Genomic DNA, 22,594 nt, shown 5'->3' on the forward strand with positions numbered 1-22,594 from the left:
GAGTATTAGCCGCGGCAGCAACATATGCTTCGATTACGTTTTACGAGCAAGCAATTGCCTAATGCATTTCTTCGCGCCGCCGACGAATTCTTGTTAGCCATTCTGCTCATGATAGCTGATCACAACATCGACTGGTAGGCTGGCCGACTGAAAATGTTTGGCAGCTTCCAAGCTTGGGATCAAGTATCGTGCCCAATTTTGATGGCATTTTGCAGCCGACTTTAACTCATTTCGTCATATTTTCTTCGAAAGAATTGACGCAAAATGGCATGATCTTTCATAATATGGGGGAAATGGGCGCCCCCCATGCATGCAGCTACGGACCAAGCCCAGCTTGCTAAGCCTCCGCACACACACAAAAGGTTTCCGTTTCAAATAGCAGTAACTAAAATCTTGAAATTATTGCCCAAAATCCAGTACCTTTTTATCGGCTCCAAACTACAGGAAAATGCACATTGTTGTGTGGCCACCCGTTAGACGAAATCCTGGACTTGCTACTGGGCAAGTGGTCCAAATATATGTCGTGTGTGTTGTGATGTGGTGAAATGGATATATCCGTCGCTGCCGTTTTTGTCTCGGAGTATTTTTCCTTGCGGACAAAAATGAGCCACGTTAACGTAGCCTAACGCAAAAATACACTCCCTGGCTTTGCGCGGGACAGCAATAGGTTTCTATAGCATAGTTCTTTGCCTGGCCTTAAGTACAGGGAGTAGTTGCCCCCTTCCTAGGAGTGTAGTTTCCTTTTCAGTTTGTGGCTGCTTCAGCCCTCCAAGTTGGGCTCCAGCTCCCCATCCAGGCAAAATTTTCGGATGACAGCGGACTTTATCCACAGGATAACCTGCGTGTTGGCATATTTTAGGGGCAAGTTTTGACATTCATCATTGTTCGGCATCCCAACTCGTTTAGCGAAACTACGCCCCTGATTCCCTCCCCCCCTGATGTGACTAGATCCGTCGACGGAAAATTTTTATAATGGCTGGCCAGAAATGGAGAAGGGTTTCCACTGAAAGCAGATAAAGGTACAGGCTGGGCAGCATTCATCAAAAGTTTGCACCTCTACTGGGAAATTCTGAATTATTTGATTACCCTATAGAACCTTAAAATATTTCTTCCAATTCGTTAAAAGGCTTATTTGTTTCACGGATCTTTGCATGGATAAAACCTCCAGGCACTTGTTGATCTGTGGTTTGAAAATTGTCTTGAAGAATGAACATATTTCTTGTTTGTTAACATGGCAGCGCCGCGAGCCCGTCCTTTTCCCGTCGCAAGTATTGTAGGCGAATTTGGTGCGTGAGTATCTTGCGAAAATCACTTGCGTTGCGTGTGTGTTACGGAATTTTTTGACTGATCTTTCGTTTGGGGACAAATTATATGTTTTCGGCGCGGCTCAACTCATATGTGTTTGTCCGAAAACTCTGTGTACCCTGCTCACTTGTTCACACGTTTAAAGTAGTGTTGTTTTTGGGCACGGTTAATGGTGTGTACGTAGTTCTCTGGCGGCATATCGAGTATTGCTTACGTGAAACCCTCCTGGGTGAGGGCTTTGTTACTCGTGGTTATGTCATTTCCTCATTCTGTTGCTTTATTGCTCCAGTGCAAGGGCATTGTTATGTTTTCTTGGGCTTTTGTTAATTTAAGTGAACTGTATGGAGCATTTCTGGGTAGCTTGAGCACTTGATTGACATTTTGTCATGCTTTCAAAGGAGGAGGCTGCAGAGCTGCTTTTGATTATTGCTGCTCTTTTGATATGTTCAGTTCAGAGCTAATATTAAATTTTGTTTTAAGTCTCAGAAGGGTGGGTTTGCAGAAGGTGTGTTGCTTGTGTTGACCCTGATCACTGACTGTGAAGCTTATAAAGTGGTAGCTGTCTTTGTAATGTAAATGTTTGCATATGGCCATCAGCAGATATGCCAGTTTGCTAACCTTCGAGATCTTGACAGTGCCTTGCTTAAGCATAGCTGAGGCACTATATAATTGGGGCAATTTCCTTCAAATAGGTAGCTTCCTGGTACCGGGCAGGGGATGCTGTCAGCAACCTAAGGCAGAGATGTGATGTGTTATGCAGGGGTTTTCTTGATGGAGGCTACCCAAAGAGGGCAAATTGTGCCATGGCCCTTGGTGGTAATGTGGCCCCTGCAGGCATTGCGCTTCTGTAAAAGGATAGAGAGCAAGGTGTTTTCTGTTCTCTTGCAGAATAAGATATTTTCTAAGGCCATTTCAGAGGTTTATGCTGGCTGAATTGCAATCTTCAGGTGGAAAGTAGCATTTCAGGTGGTTACACAGGAGTGCATCATTCTCTTGCTCCATGTCATTACTCACTTGTTTGTGAGCATATACTTGTGGCCATGCATTTGTTACCATAGTTGTGGTTCAGGAGAGCTTACAAAGCAAAACATGTGACATTTATCAGAAGCCTATGGAAGCCTGAACTTTGCTCAAGTTTGGGTGATAATTTTGTTAATGGGCTTTGTGGCACAGGACTGGAGACCTGTCTTTATGTATAATGACATTATTACTCCAGGCTAGGATTGTCCCCTGTGGGCAGTTACCAGCTATGTTGGGCTGGTGCTCCTGCATTTGGGGCTACCTTGTCAGTCCATGAGATGAGCACCACAGAATGCCACAGTTGATGGTTTAGACATCCAGGTAGTCAAGAAAGGATGTGTTATAGAGCAGTTATGCTATTTGAGTGGTTATACTGCAGGGCAGTTTTGCAAGGTCTTGAATTTTTGGAACTGGGTTTTGACATGATTTCATTGGCAAGAGTGCCAGGTACTGTCATTATAATTCAGCCTGCCAGAAAGTCTTCAGAAACTGTAGGCTTCTGCCTCCATCAGTCTGCATTTGTTCTGGTTTAACCTTGGCTTTACCACCATAAATTCATACTATTGCACTTTGTCCCTGAATTTCCAATATGAGTGCCTAACTATAAAGCTGTGTTAACTCCACCTGGTTCTGGCCTCCCCCTCCCCCTAAGGCTTATCCTCCCACCTGTCTGGACACTACATGGTTTTGTGAACATCCCAAACAAAATGGATTTTCTTTTATCATACAACCATATTTTGTTGAATGTGGAACATTCCAAAGCAAAGTCAAACAATTTATGGCATGACTTTCATTCCAGACCATTCCAGACCATGCCCAGACCTGGATGACACCTCCACCCTCTCCCCCGCAGAACATGGCACCTAAGAAGGGTAAGAAGCAGGAGGACCAGGTCCAGGTTTCGCTCGGACCCCAGGTGCGGGAGGGCGAGAATGTCTTCGGCGTCGCCCACATCTACGCCAGCTTCAACGACACGTTCGTGCACGTGACGGACCTCTCGGGCCGGGAGACGATCGTGCGCGTCACGGGCGGCATGAAGGTCAAGGCTGATCGTGACGAGTCGTCGCCGTACGCCGCCATGTTGGCCGCCCAGGTGAGGGTACAGCAGGGGAGGTGAGCAGGGTTGGTTGGGGTGAAGCCGTGGTGAGTTAGTTAAGAAAGGTGGATTTGGATGGAGTGGTGAGGGAGATGAGAAGGGTTGGTTGTGGTGATGTGGTGAGTGACTGAGAAGGGTTGGTTGGGGTGATGTGGTGAGTGACTGAGAAGGGTTGTTTGGGGTGAGGTTGTGAGGGAGGGATGTGAGAATGCCTGGTTTGGGTGTAGTCATGGCAGGGAGGTGAGAAGTGGGGATGTGAGTGACTGAGAAGGGTTGGTGCGGTGATGTGAGTGACTGAGAAGGGTTGGTTGGGGTGATGTGAGTGACTGAGAAGAGCTGGTTGGGATGGGGTTATGTCAAGGGAGGTCAGAAGGGTTGGTGGGTTGGGTAGAGGTTACATTGAGAGGGGTGGGGAGATTCAGTTGGTTGGTTTACTGGCTGGCTGGTCAGGACAAGGCAGGTCAGGAGGGCCAGTTTGTTTGGGTGAGGTTGCAGTGAAGGAGGTCAGGGAGGTCAGTTGGTTGAGAATTGGTTGAGATGAGGTTATCATAAGAGGGGTTAGGAGGGTCACTAGCAAACTCCCACTTTGTTTCCTTTTCCAAAGTTCTCTTGTGTTATGCGTGTCACCTGTATATTCAGCACTCAAAATGCATTTGTTGTAATGTGCATAGGTCGAAAAAACGTCGTGACAAGGATGGGCATGCTCCACATGTAGATCTTGGGACACGAGCTAGCCTCACTCAGGGACAATGTGTTCCACATCAGCTGGGTCAACCTGTCTGATAATGCCAGCCATGCTTCCTGGAATGTGTCTGAAAGAAATGAAACCTCCTGCTGTTCATGACCTGTTGGACTCCACTATGACCTGACACCACCTCCCCCCCACCCCCACCCCCACCCCCATCATAACCATATCTCAACAGGGCACCTGCCACACAGCCCATTTAGTCTCACCACCTGGCAGATGGTTCATTGTGCATGTGTGTTTGTGTGTTACCTGTCCCCTCACCTCCAACTTGCATTTACGTCACCGTCTCTTCCCGCCTGCGCGCGCAGGACGTGGCCGAGAAGTGCAAGACGCTGGGCATCACGGCCCTGCACATCAAGCTGCGCGCCGTCGGCGGCACGCGCACCAAGACGCCCGGCCCGGGCGCGCAGTCGGCGCTGCGGGCGCTGGCCCGCTCCGGCATGAAGGTCGGCCGCATCGAGGTCAGTAGCGGGGGTGGCAGGCTCGGCGCCGGTGGTGTGGTGGCGGCCGAGCGGCGCGATGGGTAGGGTGGGCGGCTCGTGCCGGAGGGTCGCGGTCTCTCCCCAGTGGGTGCTGGTGCGGCGCGGTGTGACCGCCGGTCATTGACGCTCGGGAAGGGTGGTGCGACGACGTACCCCCGCGCGGACTGGAACACTGAACACGGACTGGGACAGGTGCATGGGGACAGTGTTCGTAGGCACCGAGGGAGACTGAGGAGACGGACATTTCTCCACCCCACCGCACCCGGGGTGTCTGCTCGGGGCCCTCTGTAGTTGTGTGAGGGGCCGCACGGCGCGCTGACGCCCGCCCGTGGGTGAATCACCAGCAATCAGGGGCTCACGCGAGAAGAGCGCTCGACTATGACGCGGAACGACCAGTTCCATTCCTAACTGCTGCTACCTGCATGATTTTAGGCGTAGGATGTGGCCGGTCGCTAGTGCTGCTTGAATAGCTGCGTGGGAGCGTGTTCTGCGCCAACCTTAAAGCGAACACGGGTTGCGTCGCGCCAACGATGTGGGGAGGCTGAGGAGATGGGGCCCCTCACGCGCGCTCGGTATGTGCGCACATTTCACACATGCCCGGTGCAGCGCGAAGGCTAATGCGAGCACGGCGAAATGCATGCCGCGTTGCTTGATATGCGGCCAACGCGGTTGCGTTACGGCGGCTGGTTGTTCGTCGTGGGTTGTTGTCAATGGTTGTGGGTTGTGCTCTCCAAGTGATCGCCGGTTGTGGTCGTCAAATGATAGCGGTCTTTCGAGGTCACCAAACAATGCGTCTTTTTCATCGGGACTGTGCGGTGACTTGGCCGGTTAGTGTCACGGAAAGCCAGTGGAACTTTTTTTCGAGCCGGCGATTCGAAAGCAGGCAAAACGCATGCAATCCCTTGTGCATTTCAAACTCGGACCAAGTGATGTGCTGCGCCGCCGCATCAACCCTCCCCCTCCCCCCATCTTTTCACACTTACCTGCAATTGTAATGCATCATGTAGTACGCTAGGCTGGCATTTCCAGTGTGTGCCTCCTTGTTGGTCGGCTGTAAGCACGTCCTGTGCCTGTCCGTGCCCAGACCCCAGATGTACCTGTCTGCATGGCAAAATGTTTGTATGGGACGTGCTTCCTGCCCCAAGAAAGACCTTCGGACTGCTGAGCTTTTTCTCGAGGCTAGCACATCGCCCCTAGCGTTGGTCCGCATCCGTGATCTTCATGTCGTACCGGTCTGCCGGCTCCCTGTGTTTCGGTCTAGGGTGTAGGTTGATTCCAGATATCGGCGTCGTCGAGATTTCACTCGTCCGTGTGCCGGCACGTGCCCCTCGCTTGACCCGTGGTGATCGGCGACACTGAGATATCCCGTATGGCATGTGCCAGCATGTGTCCTCTGACCTGACAACAGGTGACTTGTTGACCTCGGGATGTCCCCTGCCCTTCAAAAGGCCGATGTTTGCCCTTTGACCCGAGCCTCGATGACCGGTGACCTCGTGAGCTGCCCCTGTGATGGCGTAAGCCGGCTGGTCCCGTGAGCTGGCCGTGTGATCTTGGGACCTGACCGTAATCCCTTGAGCTGACCCGTGGCTGATCCTGATGGCTGATGATGGCTGATTCCGTGAGCCGATCATGGGACTCCGTGCGCTGACCTTGTGATTCCGTGAGCTGACCCTGGGATTCGTAAGCTGACCGTGATCCCGCAGGCTGGCTGACCCCGTGAACTGACCCTGTGATTCGTAAGCTGACCCTGTGATCCCGCGAGCTGACCCTGTGATTCCGTGCGCTGCAGGACGTGACGCCCATCCCCACGGACAGCACGCGGAGGAAGGGAGGTCGCCGCGGCCGTCGCCTGTGAGAACTGACCACATCAGCTGAGGCTGCTGTACCGCCGCTACCGCGAGACAGAGCGAATACACGGCTGTATGGGCCAGCTGACGGTGTTTGTCCCGGTGGACCGCAGTGGAACGGTGGAATCACTGGCGGACTACGGTGGAACGGTGGAACCACCCTGTGGTGGACCTCGGTGGAACGGTGAAACCACTGGTGGACCAAGGTGGAGCTGAGGTAGACGCCGTGATACGGCACCAGTGTGGTGGTTTGGCTTGTGCTGGTGTAAGTCGGTCATGAAACAAAAGCATGCCTGGTGCAGCGGTGTGGACGAATGATGATACAAGGCACTAAAGGTGGAAAGATTTTGCTTCAATCGGCAAGTTCGGTGTGGACAAATCGGTGAGCGTAGGTTTATCTGGTCCTGCAATGGTTCAGTTCGGGTTTCGTGCATCATTAAATGTGCTGCCGGCCCCCGCATCGCGCCAGCGTGCTTGCTATGCCTCAACCCCACGGCCCACGAGTATTGAGATTAATAACCCAGTCTGCTGCTCGGTCGTCCGTCCGAAGACGGATTAGTCTGCGCGAGAGACGGCATTCATTTCACGATTAGTGCTAAATGGCCCGGTGGAGGAGATATTGTCTTGCTCGCAGCGATAGGTCTCGCGGGGGCGTCTGTTCGCGGTCCGCCAGTGCCGGTAGCGGTCTCGGGACGCGGTCCTGGTCGCCGCGGGGTCGCGTGATGTCAGTCAGGAGCGTAACGTCAGTCAGGGGCGTGACGTCAGACGCGTGACGTAGTCAGGTGCGCGACGTCGGCCAGGAGCGTGACGTCAGCCAGGAGTGCCGACGTGGGGGGCGTGACGCCAGTCAGGTGCGCGACATCGGCCAGGAGCGTGGCGGCAGCCAGGAGCGCGACGGCCTCCAAGGGATGGGGAATGCGGTCCGAGAACACGCCGTCCGTTGGCGGCGCAGTTTTTGCGTCACGTGAGCCAGTGCGGGCGTGAGCTGGTCAACGACGGTCGGGTACCGGCGATGGCTTGGTGACGCCGTCTTGCGATAGATGGCGCCACCGCTGCCTGTGTGCGCCCGCGCGGTCCTCCACGTTAGGTGGTTTTAGCGTTAATTGTACCGTGGTGTAGACGTCTTCAGCAGATGTTCAGGCGAGGCCATGCAAACCGCATTATGGAAGATGAGACAAAGCTTATGAAAATGTGGTGTTACCGTAGCGTGGGCCGATGCGTAAGAGCTGTATGAATTATCACGGGTACCGATCTGTATTCCTTTGTGAGGGCCCCGGCCCTCCCAATGTTGAGTTGGCCCCTCCCCCCCCCCCAATATTGACTTCCCCCCCAATGTTTTTAGTTGGGAGTCCAAAAAACCTGGGTAAAAGATCATAACGCAAAGACTATCTTCTTTGACCTTCCTTTGATTTTGGCGTAGTGGCGTCTCGTAGCACTCTGATAACAAAGTCATGGTTGCTCTCACCACAGGATACAAATCGTAGCAGCTGATCGGATAAACAATGTGATAAGCTTCACGTACCTAGCGCCATAGGACAATGGTTTGTTACGTTAAAATGAAACGCTGTGGAATGTGTGGATGACCTTAGTTTCTCATGGCTAACCCCGTTTCCGTCCCCCACAAACTGCTTGCCGCATTCCATGACCGTCAAAGAAGAGCGTCATCGGCGCCCTACAGTGGCCTCTAAAGGGACGCCTTCACGTGCCGATCAGAAGAGACGCTTGCGTCCAGTGCTTACTCCTTGGACCCAACCCTGCATGACGTCTTTACTGCTTAAATTAGACTTTTATAGATGTTACAAAGATTAAAAACATGTCTTGCGTTTAATTGAAACGAAGTGCGCTATATCCGATGACAAAAAATGGGGGACTTAGGTTATCGGGCCTTCGGTTCGGCCCCCCAAAATTTACCAAAGTTGGCACATTGTTAATTAATTTGGTAATTAAGTAATTGACACATCGTAATTATTGAACAGTAATGCGGAGCTTGTGAATTTATAAGTTGACAGGGTGGGATTATTGCTCAATGATTTCAGACTTGTTAACCAAATGAAATGAAGCATTTTCAACTGCTCCGTTTGTAGTTCAGAGAGATCGCTCAACATCCATAAGAAATTTGTTCGATGGTTTCTTATTCCAAAGGCAATGAAGCCATACGATAAACGCTAGATGTAATTATATCCCGACGTTTCCACCATGCCTCCCTCGGATGTGCAAAAGCGATGCGATTGGACGGACCACTTGATCGTGCCGGCTCTTGTTGCCACGGCGCGAGGCACATGATCCTGATTTATGACCCACCGTCCGAGGCGCTCCCGGATTGGTCCGCCGTCATGGACCCTTTGCGTGATACACAATGTCGAGTGACGGTGGTTTTAAGGGCAGGGTGGGATGTAAGTTGGAACACCAGCGAATTCAAAGGTTGTATTTGCACTCGTGGTATTTTGCGCCGTGTACGTATCCATACATATTCTAGTCTCGACCGCATCTTATTAGTGCCATAGTGCTATGAGATAACCTGAGGGTGGCAAGTGCCACACCGCCGCCACACCCTGCGGACGAGAGCACCGAGCTAAATTGGAGCACAAGATGCACTGTAATGCCAGTTTTCGAACAACAAATCTAAAAGCTGATGTAGAACAACACAGGATCATCAATAATGCACTCCCAAGAGAGGGGATGGTGTCATTGCCTGACCATATCACACGTAGGTGCTTGCGTACCGAATGTAATGGCGCCTGTTCCAGCGGCAGGTGTGCGTGCACGTCACACATATGACGTCATATATACACATGACGTCATTGTACCTCCGACCCGAATACGTGGAACAGGACAACCACGAGCCACCATCGCAACGCATTGCTCACATCTAGTGCCGGTACTTAAAACGTTTCTTCACTTCCAATGTTTACAATCGTACAACCGTACAACCGTACAACAGAGACGTTCCGCGGTACGACCCCGAACATCCGAAGCCCGCTTTCCTTTCCGTGCCACTGACCTTGAGTCCATGGGCGCAAGACGAGCTCAGCCACCTGTCACAACATCGACTACGCTACACTCCGCTCCCTAAACACGCTCCGCGAAGTGGCCACGCAGTAGAAGCGCCTGTAAACACTGACAAAACACGCTCCTAAGCACACTCCTAAACACACTCCTAAACACACTCCTAAACGCACTCCGATACTGGCGGCGCACCGCTCGCTACACCACCCACTTCCGCCCCCGCGACTCTCAACCCTCCCCCTTCCTCGCCGCCTTCCACTCTCAACCCCTCCACCCCCTCAGCGCCGCCGTCCTCCCTGCGTGGCAGTCCTGTGGCAATCCTCTCCAGCCCCGCGCCACCGGTACCGCCGCCGCCGCTGCTGGTGCCGCCGCCGCCGCTGCCGGTGCCACCGCCGCCGCCGGCGGCCACGCCCTGCGCCAGGCTCGAGTAGCCGTTGCCCCACGCGTACTGCCGGGTTGGCACCAGAGCGCGCACAGCCTCCCGCGACATGCCGTGCACGATCTCCAGGTGTGTGCGCAGGTGGGCCATGATGCCCAGCACCTTGCCGCACAGGCGGCACGTGGTCAGGCCCTGATGTTTCTTCACGTGGTGACTGAGCGACACCCGGTGCAGGTACCGGCGGCCGCACACGCCGCACACGTGCGGCTTTGACGCTGGAACGGGACGGCGTCGTTACGAGGGTGCGAAAGCCTGGGGCGTGGGAGGTCGAGGGGTTGCCCGCGGGGCAGGGGCGCCGGTGGTTGTACGCAAGACGTGGGTGGCCGAGGTGTTATGCGTGGGGCGTGGGAGGCCGAGGTGTTTTTCGTAAGGCGCGGGATGCCGAGGTGTTTTTCGTGAGGCGTGGGTGGCCAAGGGGTCGTCGGCTCAGAATCGCCGGAGATCAAAGTTCGATGTCATTGCGTGAAGGCGTTCACTGGCCATCACTAGTTTGTATTGGTTTTCGTCAGCGTGCCGACGCTTCCAACCTTCCCAGCTGGTATTATGATGCAGGAAAAGGCATAATACCAGCTGAGCGAAACGAAGAAAAAAAAACAGCTGAGCACAACGGTGGTGACTCGTCCGAAGTTCTCTGCAGCCAACGAATGGCACGCAAGCCATCAGCTGGTCACTGCCAGTACATAATACTGCGTCGTACGCCATACTGCGTAGTCCTCTCGGCTACCACGTGAAACACTCGGCTCGTAAATCAATACGTGAAGTGTCAACGTCCTTTCCCAACAAGCGGATGGTATCTACTTGCTTCGTTCACCGGCAGTTTAGTTGCTCCAAGACTCCCTAGATGTCGTTGCCGATGGTTAGCTCTCACTATCCACGCGAGAGCAACGCTGTTATTGTTCAGCCCACTGAGTCAGCTTCTTCCGCAGCCTGAGCATCGGCACTTTGCACTGCGCTCTCCCCTGCCACCAGCACCGCCGGCCTTCTCTCCGAAAACGGCGGCCGCTGACACAAAGCCAGCGTGCTCTGCTCTGCTCTGCTCTGCTCTGCTCTGCTCTGCTCTGGTTTGGTCCGATCTGATCTAATCTGCTCTCTCATGACTCCTCTGCAAGTTATATGGCACTCCCCGCTTGCGATTTTTTAGAGAAAAAAAACTCGGCGTCTCACATATAACAACTCCGAAGTGAAAAATGCGGTGGCAACGTTCAGCTGACAGTAAACGGCCTCCAATATGCAGGCAGGTTCTCAAGTAATTAGTCTGGTTGGCAGCTTCCGTTCCCTTTCCGATGAGGTTAGAGCGACCGACGGCGCGTGGAACTGTAACAGCGCGCTCTCAGCTCGTACGGCGCTCATGGCAGCCCAGTAATGCCGACAAAACGCACTGGACACATCCCACCTCCGGCAGCAGGAACACCCAAACACTGACCAAACAATACATTATTCTCGTCCAGTCTTCATCCCTGCACTATTCGGAAAAGGCATCGACAATTCCACGACTCGCCGACAAAGTCGCCAGTACGAATCCAGTAAGTCCACCTCTAAAATATGCGGTGAAACACGAGCAAACGCCCCGCAAGCATGGCTACAAAACGATCAAGTTGGCCCCGCCAAATATCACCACAACCTGAGGCCAGGCACCAATCAGTCAGCCAGACGCGGGGCGCCCTGGCAAGCCGGACCGCATCCGTCAAAACCTCGCTGAGTCAACTCTAGCCTCCGAAAAACTCACCGACTGGCCAAGATCGCGGTCAGTGACCGTGGCCGGTTCACGCCACACCGCATCACACCGCTTCACATCGTCTCACACCGATTCACATCGTCGGCACACTCCGAGCGAGTGCCGAGTCGCGAAGCATAACTCCACACTCGCTGAGGATCACTCCGCACTTCCTCAACGTCGCGTGTCATAAAACGCAGCCCCGCGCCCAATGAGTGACACTCCACACTCACTGCAGCCGAACTCCACACTCGCCGCGCCTCACTCCTGCGCGCGCTCGGCCACCGCCGCTGGTGCCGGCGCCGGCGCCGCGCCCGTCCGGGCCGTGACCATACAGGCCACCTCCTCCTGGCTCATGCTGTGCTGGTACCGCAGGTGCTCCCGCAGCGTCGGCAGGCAGCTCAGCACCTTCCCGCACACGAAGCAGACCGTCTTGCCTTCGTGCGTGCGCTTGTGCCGGTACACTGAGTCTCGGTAACCGTACGTCTTGCCGCAGATGTCGCAGGCGTATTTCTTCTTGCCTGCAACAGAGGGCAGGTCAGGCTCGTGGCAGCTTCCGCTCTCGGGCAACAGATGGCAGGGCAATTGTGTCGCAGCTTCCAATTTCGGGCGACAGATGGCAGGCGCGGCGGCCGACAGCACGCGGGTTCGCGGGGTTCAGTCTCGTCAGTTTCCGCGTCGCTAAAGTCTTGCGGGCTCATCATTCGTACATCTGCGCCGCCGGAGCAATTCACCGCTTCGCCGTCCGGCTCTGGCTTTGAATACGTCAGCGCGGGTGGCGGCTTCAACAGCCTGATGTGGGCCACCATTGTGGTCACTACGTGTGCCACAGACGCTTCGGGCACGATGCGGCCGACCTCCGTTGATGTCCAGATCCGGCACCGGCAGTTGACGCATCTCCGCTCCCGGCCCGGGCAGCACCGGTGTATCTAACACACTGACTTCGAAGTACGATGCCGTGGATTTCCGCTGATGACCAGGCTCGGGGTTGGCCCGCACACAGCAGTGCTTAATATCCCGGGTCGAATCTCATGGAGTCGAGTCCAGTACTGGCAGTTTATGATTGCGCGATCTGGTCTTCGTGAACGCCCAATAGGACCTTTATTTGTATCAAAATACGGCAGACATTTCAGTTGTAGCATATATTTCAGGCTACGATTTCGTGCGCATATAAACTGTATGACTATGAAAATGTTTATTATTCAACGAATAATTTTCTCTCCGACAATCGTCCACGGAGATTCTCTATTTTTACTGGGCCGGTCCGGAAATTCGCCCCCAGATTAGTCTCTCATACGTCATCCACAGCCCACGGTCATAGCTATGCATAGCCAAAACAGATTCTCCGCCTTTACCATGCCCTGAGAATCCTCCGCGATTCTCCCTCGCTACGGAAAATTATCTGGGATAATTTTCCATGACGGCAGTGTCGAACGCCATTCCGGAAAATTTCCAACATTCCGGACAATTTTCCGAGATTAGCTGCCGGCCGAACGCGCCCTTAGATAGCAAGCCCTTCAACAAACATTAGGACTAAACATATTCCAGGCCCGGATAGCATTGATACAGTTATCGCTGAGCATCAACGCACGCTTCTTCCACACAGCGCCAGGAATTCGCAGCACTGTTCGAGTGAAAATGGAGCCCCCCCCCCCACAAAAAAAAACAAGAGTGGGTGTGGCGGCAACTGCACCGTTCCGTTCCACGCGGACAAGAGGCCGGGGGCGGCTAGATCGCGTGACTCTTAGAAAGCCTCTGACCTCCTTTCCCACATGATTGTGCACACAACTTACTCGTCCGGAAGAACGGAATTCAAACGCCACGCAAATTAAATGGTCCAGCGCCATCCTGGATCACCATTCCTTGCTTTACACAACGAAATAATTTGATCTTTACGAAACTTATTATGGAAGTCCAAATCAGCCCTGACAAATCGGTGTGGCTGCAGCCGGCCACCCCCCCCCCCCGCCCCTCAACGCCCACCACATGGCCTGCCTGCCTTCAAGCCAGTGTCGCGAGAACACGACGCCTGACCAGCCGATTTCCTCGTGTGGAGACTTCACGAGGCATCCGCAGGATCACAAATTCGGGCCAAAGCCACGTGTCGATAGCTGCCCCGACTGACCCGCAGGGCAACTCCCTCAGTGACCAGGATGCCTTCATCGCTACCTGCGGATCCAACGGGGTACGGCGAGACCCAGATAAGACTGGAAAGCCGGGGCCGAGGGCCGCTAATCCCTACCCTGAACGAGTCAGAGCCCTTGTGGGAGACACGTTTAGTCTGGCTCCTCCTCTTTGGCCGGAAGGGGCGCTTTACAAGCCTCCCCAACCGCCCGCAACATCATTGGGGCACACAATCCCCCACCACGGAAAGGTGGTGCCTCACGGGGGGCACCACCTTTCAAATCAAATCGGCAGGGAGCACTGACAAATCTTCTCAAGACAAATGGGCAGAGAGCACTGAGACCACAGATGTTGACCACACTATCAGGTTACATGAAGCAGCGTAAAAAATTATGAGTACGTCACTTCTGAAATGCATTATTGCCGTTGCATCTTTATCATCACCATTCATAAAAACCGGTAGCGACAGCTGTGGCGCCGCTTTCATCGAAAAACTTAAAGCACTGCAGAATCAAATTCCAGGGCCCCCTTCATTATCTTCCCAAAAGTATGTCTTAACCTAAGACCGTCTTAAAACCATGTTTGTTGCGGTACATTTCAACGCATTTCAAAACTTAAACTCATCTAGACCTACCAATATAATCATTGCGTCACTGCCTACATTTCATCCAATTTCCATGAGAGTATGCATATCTACGAGTGCCAGTTTAGCAGCATTGCTGTCATTTTAGGAGCATCGTGTTTTGATTCATCCGATCAGAAACATGGCTCGGCTACGCGCCGAAAAGTTGAGCACTCATGTATGCCTGACCCAGGCTATGCCAAAGTTTTGGGCTAGAAGTCTTGGCTACGCCAACCATGCCGCCAACACCTCGGCCTAAGACTGGCATTTTAAGCCGCTTCTTTGGAATCACTACCCGCATTTGCAAGCGGCGCCTGTGGCGCCTAGCGTTTATGTGTGGCGTCCAGTGTTTGTGGCGTCGATAACAACAAGCAGGGTCCCTCATCTATAGATTTGTGGACTTGGACTTCATTAGCATGAGAGCACATGAAGAGAAAGCCAAGCATAAGCTATAGCCATACATCCACCTGGATGGCCAGCTACCGCTTCCCCAGCTGCTTCAGCTGTCCCAGAGGACTGCCGATGCCGCGTGGTAGTGGTTTTCTGCAAGTCCGGCGTTCCAGCTCGCAATTAGACCCCACGCCATCCAAAATTTAGACATCTTACATTTTCCCTCTACACGACAAGCTATAACGCCTTTATAGGCGAAGTGCGCCAAAATCATGTCAGCAAAAAGCACTAACCGTTACAACGCGACATAACCAGCTACTTGCATAAGGTCCCATCTCCGCACCACCTCACCACCAACCCCTGCTCAGCACCACCCAACGATCAGCCCTGGCTCAGCACTCACCCCGGTTCAGCACCCCTTCAGCACCCACCCCGGCTTAGCACCACTTCAGCACCAGTCCTGCTCCTGAGCCCCAAATAAATGCCGGCGACAATCACGGAAATATTCCTCAGTAGCACCCCTTCCACTGCCCCGCGTCCGAGGCAAGCTTCCGACACCATGGTCCCGATTGGCCCGGATCAGGGTTGCAATGAGGGACGTAAAAGCCGAGTGGTTGGCGCGTCGGAGCCCCACGTGGGGGCCCGGGTTCAAATCCTGGTTATGCCATGACCCCTCGGCGCTATTACGACTAACACAGTAGCTGGCGCTTGAAAAGGAACGCAACGACGCGCGTCGCGTTCCCCATTAAAAAAGAGAACGAGGCGTAACCATGACAAAGCAAGGCTCGTGCGTCCAGTTGGGCGGCACGACTACAAGTGACGGCGCTGAGCATCGGCACCACCCGAGGGGACCCGCCCTGTCCATGCAATTCAGCCTCCTCACACATGGAAAGGCCGCGACAGACACAGGCATCGACCTCCAATATGGATGAGTCATGTCCTACAACTGCGGTCATGCGTAGCGCGGCAAAACAATCCTGGATGCCGGTCAATTGCTATTGCGCGTTTATGGCAAGTGCTATCTGCCTCGACTCGCTGACACAGAATCTTCTAAATGAAGGCACGGCATGCGAGAGAAGAACGTGATGCAAGTAGATGAGACAAAGTGCAACCAAATTCAAACAACATCCTGGCTGCAAGCAACGACTTACAAACAAAAGTTCAGCTAACTTATGAATAGAAGATCAAAACACTTGGTTCAAAGCTTCTGAGAAGCGCTGAGATTATTGCCGGCGACTGGACGAATAACATTCCCCAAAGGAAGGAATATGAGCACGGCCCATAAGTTCAAAAACGTGTTCAGAATGGCGAGATGTTGAGGCCAGTGACAACTTCTGCAAAGACCAAGACGCTTTCTTCTATCGATGTGGCTGGTGTCTATGCCAAGTTTACGCGCAGGCATATTCTACTCACTAAAAGTGGTCAATAAACAATACACGTGGGCATGTTCCACGAACCGCGAAACGGTAGTGCAAATGTCAGCTAGGACTGACGCACAAATAGCTGAAACTGACCTATAAACATTGAGCAAATACAGGCCCACCTATATAAGCCACAGACCCGGCGATGCATTGTCGATGTCAGTAAAATTATCGCCTTCGAGTGCAGCCGTGTCCACATTTTCAGCAAAGGTCCGGTCATTTGTTTGTGGTGCCGGTGGCAACGCAGCTGGTTTGCACGCATCTCTCAACAAGGACCGCGTCCAACTGCTCCGTGGGGTGATGCAACTCGCAATACTTAAAGGGAATGTTCCACATTTCAAGATATTGAACCAAGCATCACACTTGATGAGATAAGCCCACTTTTAACAATTGGTGGGCTTTCAAGTGGAAAAGACTGCTCTAGGCAACCAAATTTTTCTGTTTAGTAAATATGCTCCTCCATACGTCACTCCCTGATTAAGCCATCGTATCCTGCACGACATTGATTGAGAGCAAATGGATGGCCGTTGCACCTGGAAATCGTGCTCACGAACGTCGGACATGAGCGACTCGAAGATTATATTTTTCGGCCTTGATCGCCACATGGCTTATAGAATGGCAGATTTGAATGACGACGTTATGACGTCATGCATGCGAAGGTGACTTTGAAATACTCTCAGAAATACTCCCTCATTTTCGCGGGCCTGCAGCTCAGAAACTAGAGAAGTTTGGGCCTTAATAAGGGTAGGGCCGTGAACTTCACCGAAAGGTCTTCAAGATGGCTATTTCCGTTCAAAACCTCGTTCAAATGTGCAGCACTCCCTTTAACTAATAAAACACAAGCCGCTGGAGAAATGTGGCGATATAGCACTTCTTATATGAAGGTCAAGTGCACGAGGAAATCACGTCGACGTCACACAATGTATCTCGATACATCTCGCTCATGCACCCAGATACGATACGATCCATGTTTTCATACAAAAATGATGAATGCAGGTAAGCTTCAACATGCAAAAACAAGAACCGTCCTCTGCAATGCTGAGGCCGAGACGACCACCGGCTCATAAGGCGGCCAGACGCAGGGGCGGGGAGGGGGATGCGTGACGTCACGACGGGCCTACCTTGTGACGCTGGGTCGTCCCGCAGCCGCTGCGATGGCCCAGCCGCCAGCGCGGCCACTGGAACAGAGGGCAGCACCGGTCAGGCCGGCCGGCAGGCGCACGCGCGGGGCGACGGCGGGGTCAAGGTCGCGCGGCTCACAGGGTTACGAGGAAAGCTGAGAACTTTAAACGTCTGTATCCCTTCCCGATTTCTTTGAGTTTCAATCGCTGCACAAGAGAAGGCCACGTTTCTTTCCAAAATCTTGCCAGGTAGCCACCACAATTTGTTTCACGAAACATGTTGACAACGTAGGTGTGTTGCCAGCTAATTATAACATTCGCAGCATCTGATAGCAACCGGTTGTAATATGCCAGCTGTCGGACGTAGCCTCGGTAACATGTCAACTGTGAATCCTGTTTGACTTAACAAGTGGGTGTCAGGGAGGTCTCATATGCTGTGTGTTGAGAACTGCAAAAGGAAAACGTGGCCATGTTAAAAAGTTGGTGCTGATAAACGCACCACGAATAGGCCATGTTGCTGATCGATCGATTGGTCATATTGCTGTTGGCTGCCGCAATCCGTCATGTTGCCAATTCACCAATGCCACCAGCCGTCCATAACTCACAGCCACCCCACCACACCAGCTGTTCATAACTCACAGGCCGCTGTGGGATCGGCGCCGAGCCGGCCGCCGTCGTGGCCGCCTATGGAGAGGTCCTGCTCGCCGAAGCTTCCCTCATACTCGGCCACGTAGCCCAGCGTGGTGTCCAGGCTGACGTCACCGTCTTCTGCTAGATCTTCCTTCTCCACCTGACGAGCAAGGAAGTGGGGTTCGCTGAGGAGGCAGCCTCAGCGAAAATCGAACGGCCGTATGACACTGCGGACTGTGGTGGGCAGATGGCTGTCGATCGGGTCGCGCAAAATTTCCCTTGATAAGTGTAAAACTATTTGCATGGCTACTTGAGAAACTAATGGTGCATAGGTGCAATGGTACACGACAATATTGTTGAATGAAAGACAATTAAGGTTGTAACAGTGAAACCACAATAGCCGTCGACACGTCAACATAGTAAAAACAACACTCAGTAACTCAGTAAAAGCTCCAACTGAGCCAGAAAGCCTTAACAATGACCCGTACCCGCCACGCTGACCAAGACGGGCCAACTCTCGAAACAAACCGCCGCGCCCATTCCAAAAACATTGCTACTCATTAGCTGCACATAACGCACACCCTCCCCATTCTCTCGTTACTGCAGCCCTGGCCGTCGAAACCAGCCCGCGCACGCGGTCCCCGTCATCCACCTCCCCCACCACAGCCTCTCCCGCCGGCCACGTACCTTAAAGCCATCGCCAACCGGCGCCGCCCTGCCGCCGGCGGCTGTCCCCTCGGCGGTGGCGGCGGCGCCGTCGGACCGGGCGACACCTCGGGCGTTGCCGTCGGCGACAGATCGGAGCCCAGCTCCACGGGGCTGGCGGGCCGTCGGCCGACCGGCGAGCCCGGAGAGCCGGAGCGGCGCGTCCGTTTGGCCGGCGGGCTTGCCGGCCTGGCGCCGCGCCGCGACGCCCCGCCGTCGACGGCGTTGACGGTGGCGACGACTGACGGCGGGCAGGGTCAACGGAGGTCACGGGACGATCGGAGAGTGCCAGCTGCCTCATCGCCAACACCTTCGCTTAATTTGGTTAATTACACGGCAGCGGTTCTCGTCATTCGCCATTGATACCAAAGACGTCACAAACTACTGCGCTGCAAAAGATATTTCACCAGACAGCATATAGTGTGGCAGTGAGTCCAGATGGTGCAGCAGCATCCACGTGAAGTAGCTAAACGTGATGTCACCTCTTCGCATCTTGGGCCGTTACTTTGTCAATCAAGAACTGACCTAAGGTAATGGCTGACCTTCAAATCTCACAGGTTAAAACAGGCCGACACAAGTCAGTACAGGTCACAACAGGTCAGCACAAGTCACAATGGGCTAGCACAAGACAGAAGGTTAGCACAGACCATAACAGGTCAGTGCAGATCCTAACAGTCACAACAGGTCAGCGCCGGGCACAGCAGGTCAGTACAGGTCACAACAGGTCAACACAGGTGGCCAGATAATGGTGAGACAAATAACCCCGTGGCTTTCACACAGACCGTGCATGTTTACCCGTTGTGGAAAAGCAATCACATGCGCTGATACCTCACCGCCAACGACTAGCCATTGCCGCGTGTCACCTGACAGACAACCGGCACTGTTTGCCAAACTTGCAGGACAAGGCTGCACAGGACTCAATAATGGTAACCGGACTTGGGCGAACAGCAAGCCCATGACCAATAGGAAGTCTGCTTCATCACTCCAGCGCAATATCACGCGCGCCAGTAGCCTGAGCTACGACCCTGATTACAACGCACAACGCATCCCAACCTCCACCACCAAATGTTTCAGCTGCATTACAGAACAGACACATCGCGAACTGAAATGGACAAGCGGCGCTTTCATTGCCAAGCAGCCGCCACTGCGCAGCCTCCAGGCACGGCTGCCGAGGCGGGCCGAAGTCCTTTCTTCTGACAGACTTTAAACGGCCACAGGCAGAAGTATTCCGTAGTTCTGCCGTCCGAACGCAAAGAGGGCTAAGCACCAATAGGCAACTTGTTCAGAATAAGCACTTCCAGGTTTCGGCAAAATAAACCTTTTTATGTGTTAAGAAAAATAGCTTTGGATGTCTCCCGACCGCAAGTCGCTCCTAATTTTACATTACAATCAAACTCCATTCCTGAAGAATAGCCTCACAGCCCCACATGAAGCCTCATTGTCGGATTGCCTTCGGATGGCAGAGTTACTTCGATCGTGTTTATAGCACTGTACATACATGGTCATGTCTTGCAGTGTGTAGGCCCAACTAGTTCCCCTAATGCTCTCCCCACGACTTTGTACTTTTGTATTTTGTATTCGATGATGGGCTGGAATGGCTCGCTTCCTATATGTCTGTGCTCCAGGAGGTCAAGAGCCATCGAGGCAAGACAGGGACATCAAGACAAGACAGGGGCATCAAGACAAGACAGGGAAGTCAAGACAAGACAGGGAAGTCAAGACAGACAGGGATATCAAGACAATGCAGGGACATCAACGCAATACAGGGACACCAAGACAACATGGACAACAAAGCAAGACAGGGACATCAAGAAAGACAGGGACATCAAGACAAGACAGGGACAATCAAATTAAAGGCAGGGACATCAGACGAACGGCAGGGGGCATCAAGACAAGACGGGAAATCAAAGCAAGGCAGGTACATTGAGGCAAACAGGAAATAAAGGCAAGACAGGGAATCAAGGCACGAACAGGGAACACCTTCTGTAACACGGAGCATGACTACTAACCTGGTCCTACGCCTCGGCCCACTGAGACCCCTGATCTGTTAGCATCCTCTGCTGTCTTGATGAAACTGGCCAGCTGAGTCTGTGACACGTTCACACTGGCCCTTGTACATGAACTCTATTGATGGCCCGTAGGTCAGCGGCCGACGTGGTCCTTCAGGAAGAACACCATCTGCTGGCAGGGTTGTCCTGCAACGTACCGGCCACATACTGAACATGCTCCGTATGAAGGACAGGCAGTAAGTATTGATTCACCGGTCCTGGGGCACATCCTCCCTACAACATTCATTACGATATTAACTTTCAACTGAAAATCATCATGTACAACCTGAATAGCAATAGTACAGCGCACGTGTCATCATGTGCCATTGGGCGTTACGTCGAACTAGCTGCTGAGGCTACATGGCGTCGCCTGCCTCTCACCCTGACAGGAGGGGTGAAACCGCGGGGAATCGAACCTCGTATCTCTGGTTTCCCAGACGCGCAGTGGCTAACGCAGACGCGTTAACCACTACACTACCCGCAACCCCTACAATGCACGTAAACGGATGTTGAGCACAAAATTCCAGGTAGGCGCTTAAAACGCGCTGGCCGAGAACATACGACGCCGTTTTAGGCTAAACCATATGTCTTAGGCGCCTCCAGCACGCTAAACTCGGTTGTCAGCAAGCGCTTTCCTTCAATTTGTGCTTTTGTCACATATTACTATCTTGTGAGCTGTCTAATAAATGCCACTTGCATAGGCATTGTACAGAAACTATCAAGTAATCTTGTGCACAAGGAATATTCACTGTAGTGAGACATACCCATTCTGACACAGAGTGAAGTGCACACTGGATGACCAAACTAACCACTAATCACCATCACAATGCATATCTCTGTCTTAATAACTTACATATTCCACGCATTTTTACCTTGAACAAGTCTCTGAAGTAAGGGCTGCACGCAGACAGCATCATCCTGTGAGCCTTCACCCTCTGGCCCTCGCAGCACAGGGTGATGTCGACCAGTTCCTCATCTTGCCGCAGGTGATCAAACACCGACGTGATGGAGCTCTGGAAGCCATCCCACTTCAGGCAAAACTTCTTGGTTGTTCATAGTCTGGAACAGGAGAAATCGTGCACACTGGCAAGGGTGCAGCCGGAATTTGCGGCGGCTGCGGGCTACCACAATCTGCGATGAAGGGGCTAATAGGGTGAAGGATGAAGGACGAATAAATACAGGATGAAATGAAAAGGAATGAAATCAATTAAGGATGACATGAAAAATTATAAGGGATGAAAGGGCTAAGACCAAGCCTTAGCCCCTTCTTGATATATATATATATATATATATATATATATATATATATATATATATATATATGATACTAGCTAAGACTGAGCCTTAGCCTCACTGACAGTATCGCACACTGCATGCAGACTAGCAAACCCCAGAAACACTATCAGAATAAACCTAGCGCATCAATGAGCTTTGAGCTATGGATGCTGGTTTGCCCTGGTGCCTTGCCAATTGTTTCAGCTGTATGCCTTACATGCTCACTTAGCTCTCTGCTAGCCTTGTTCCTAAAATACAACTACAGGGTCCCATGCACTGCTCATGGTAGCTTCTGTATATGTGTCTATATGGAGTGTTTAAACCTGTATGTGAATCTAAGGCTAAAATCGTTTCTGATCACCAGATTCCCAAATTATATTCAGCAATGCCATGGTAAAAACTATGCACAGAACAATAAAAATTTAGGCCTGCTGGGATCCCATGAGCCCCCCCCCTGGCTGTGCCACTGCACACTGGTGGGTTGAGTTGGTGCTAGGTCAACAGCTTGCCATCTAATGCCCTCACGCTTGCCATCTAATGCCCTCACATTGCATCTAATGCCCTCACAGCTTGCCATCAAATGCCCTCACAGCTTGCCATC

General features: G+C 52.7%; 2 protein-coding genes across 3 annotated transcripts; one reads left to right on the forward strand and one right to left on the reverse strand.

Moving 5' to 3' along the window:
* The first annotated feature begins 1,236 nt into the window (after nucleotides 1–1,236).
* On the forward strand, nucleotides 1,237–6,584 carry LOC119104505 (40S ribosomal protein S14a). Of its 2 annotated transcripts, none has more exons than XM_037228217.1 (4): nucleotides 1,237–1,286; nucleotides 3,179–3,418; nucleotides 4,478–4,630; nucleotides 6,441–6,584. In XM_037228217.1, exons 2-4 carry the CDS (start codon nucleotides 3,182–3,184, stop codon nucleotides 6,504–6,506), a joined length of 456 nt encoding a protein of 151 aa, XP_037084112.1. In that variant the 5' UTR covers nucleotides 1,237–1,286; nucleotides 3,179–3,181; the 3' UTR covers nucleotides 6,507–6,584. The 2 variants fall into 2 exon arrangements, with proteins under 2 accessions (XP_037084112.1, XP_037084113.1); XM_037228218.1 differs by having other exon boundaries at nucleotides 1,247–1,290.
* A 675-nt stretch (nucleotides 6,585–7,259) lies between these two features.
* Nucleotides 7,260–12,554, reverse strand: LOC119104710 (zinc finger protein 77-like). Its single transcript, XM_037228425.1, has 4 exons — nucleotides 12,515–12,554; nucleotides 11,993–12,178; nucleotides 9,914–10,158; nucleotides 7,260–7,397 (listed from the first exon to the last, which is right to left on the reverse strand). The coding sequence occupies exons 1-4, from the start codon at nucleotides 12,552–12,554 to the stop codon at nucleotides 7,260–7,262; spliced, it is 609 nt and encodes a 202-aa protein (XP_037084320.1).
* Between the last annotated feature and the right edge of the window lie 10,040 nt (nucleotides 12,555–22,594).

The sequence above is a fragment of the Pollicipes pollicipes genome, unplaced genomic scaffold, assembly GCF_011947565.3.
Source record: "Pollicipes pollicipes isolate AB1234 unplaced genomic scaffold, Ppol_2.1 Scaffold_6052;HRSCAF=7182_pilon_pilon_pilon, whole genome shotgun sequence".
Taxonomy (NCBI): Eukaryota; Metazoa; Arthropoda; class Thecostraca; order Pollicipedomorpha; family Pollicipedidae; genus Pollicipes; species Pollicipes pollicipes.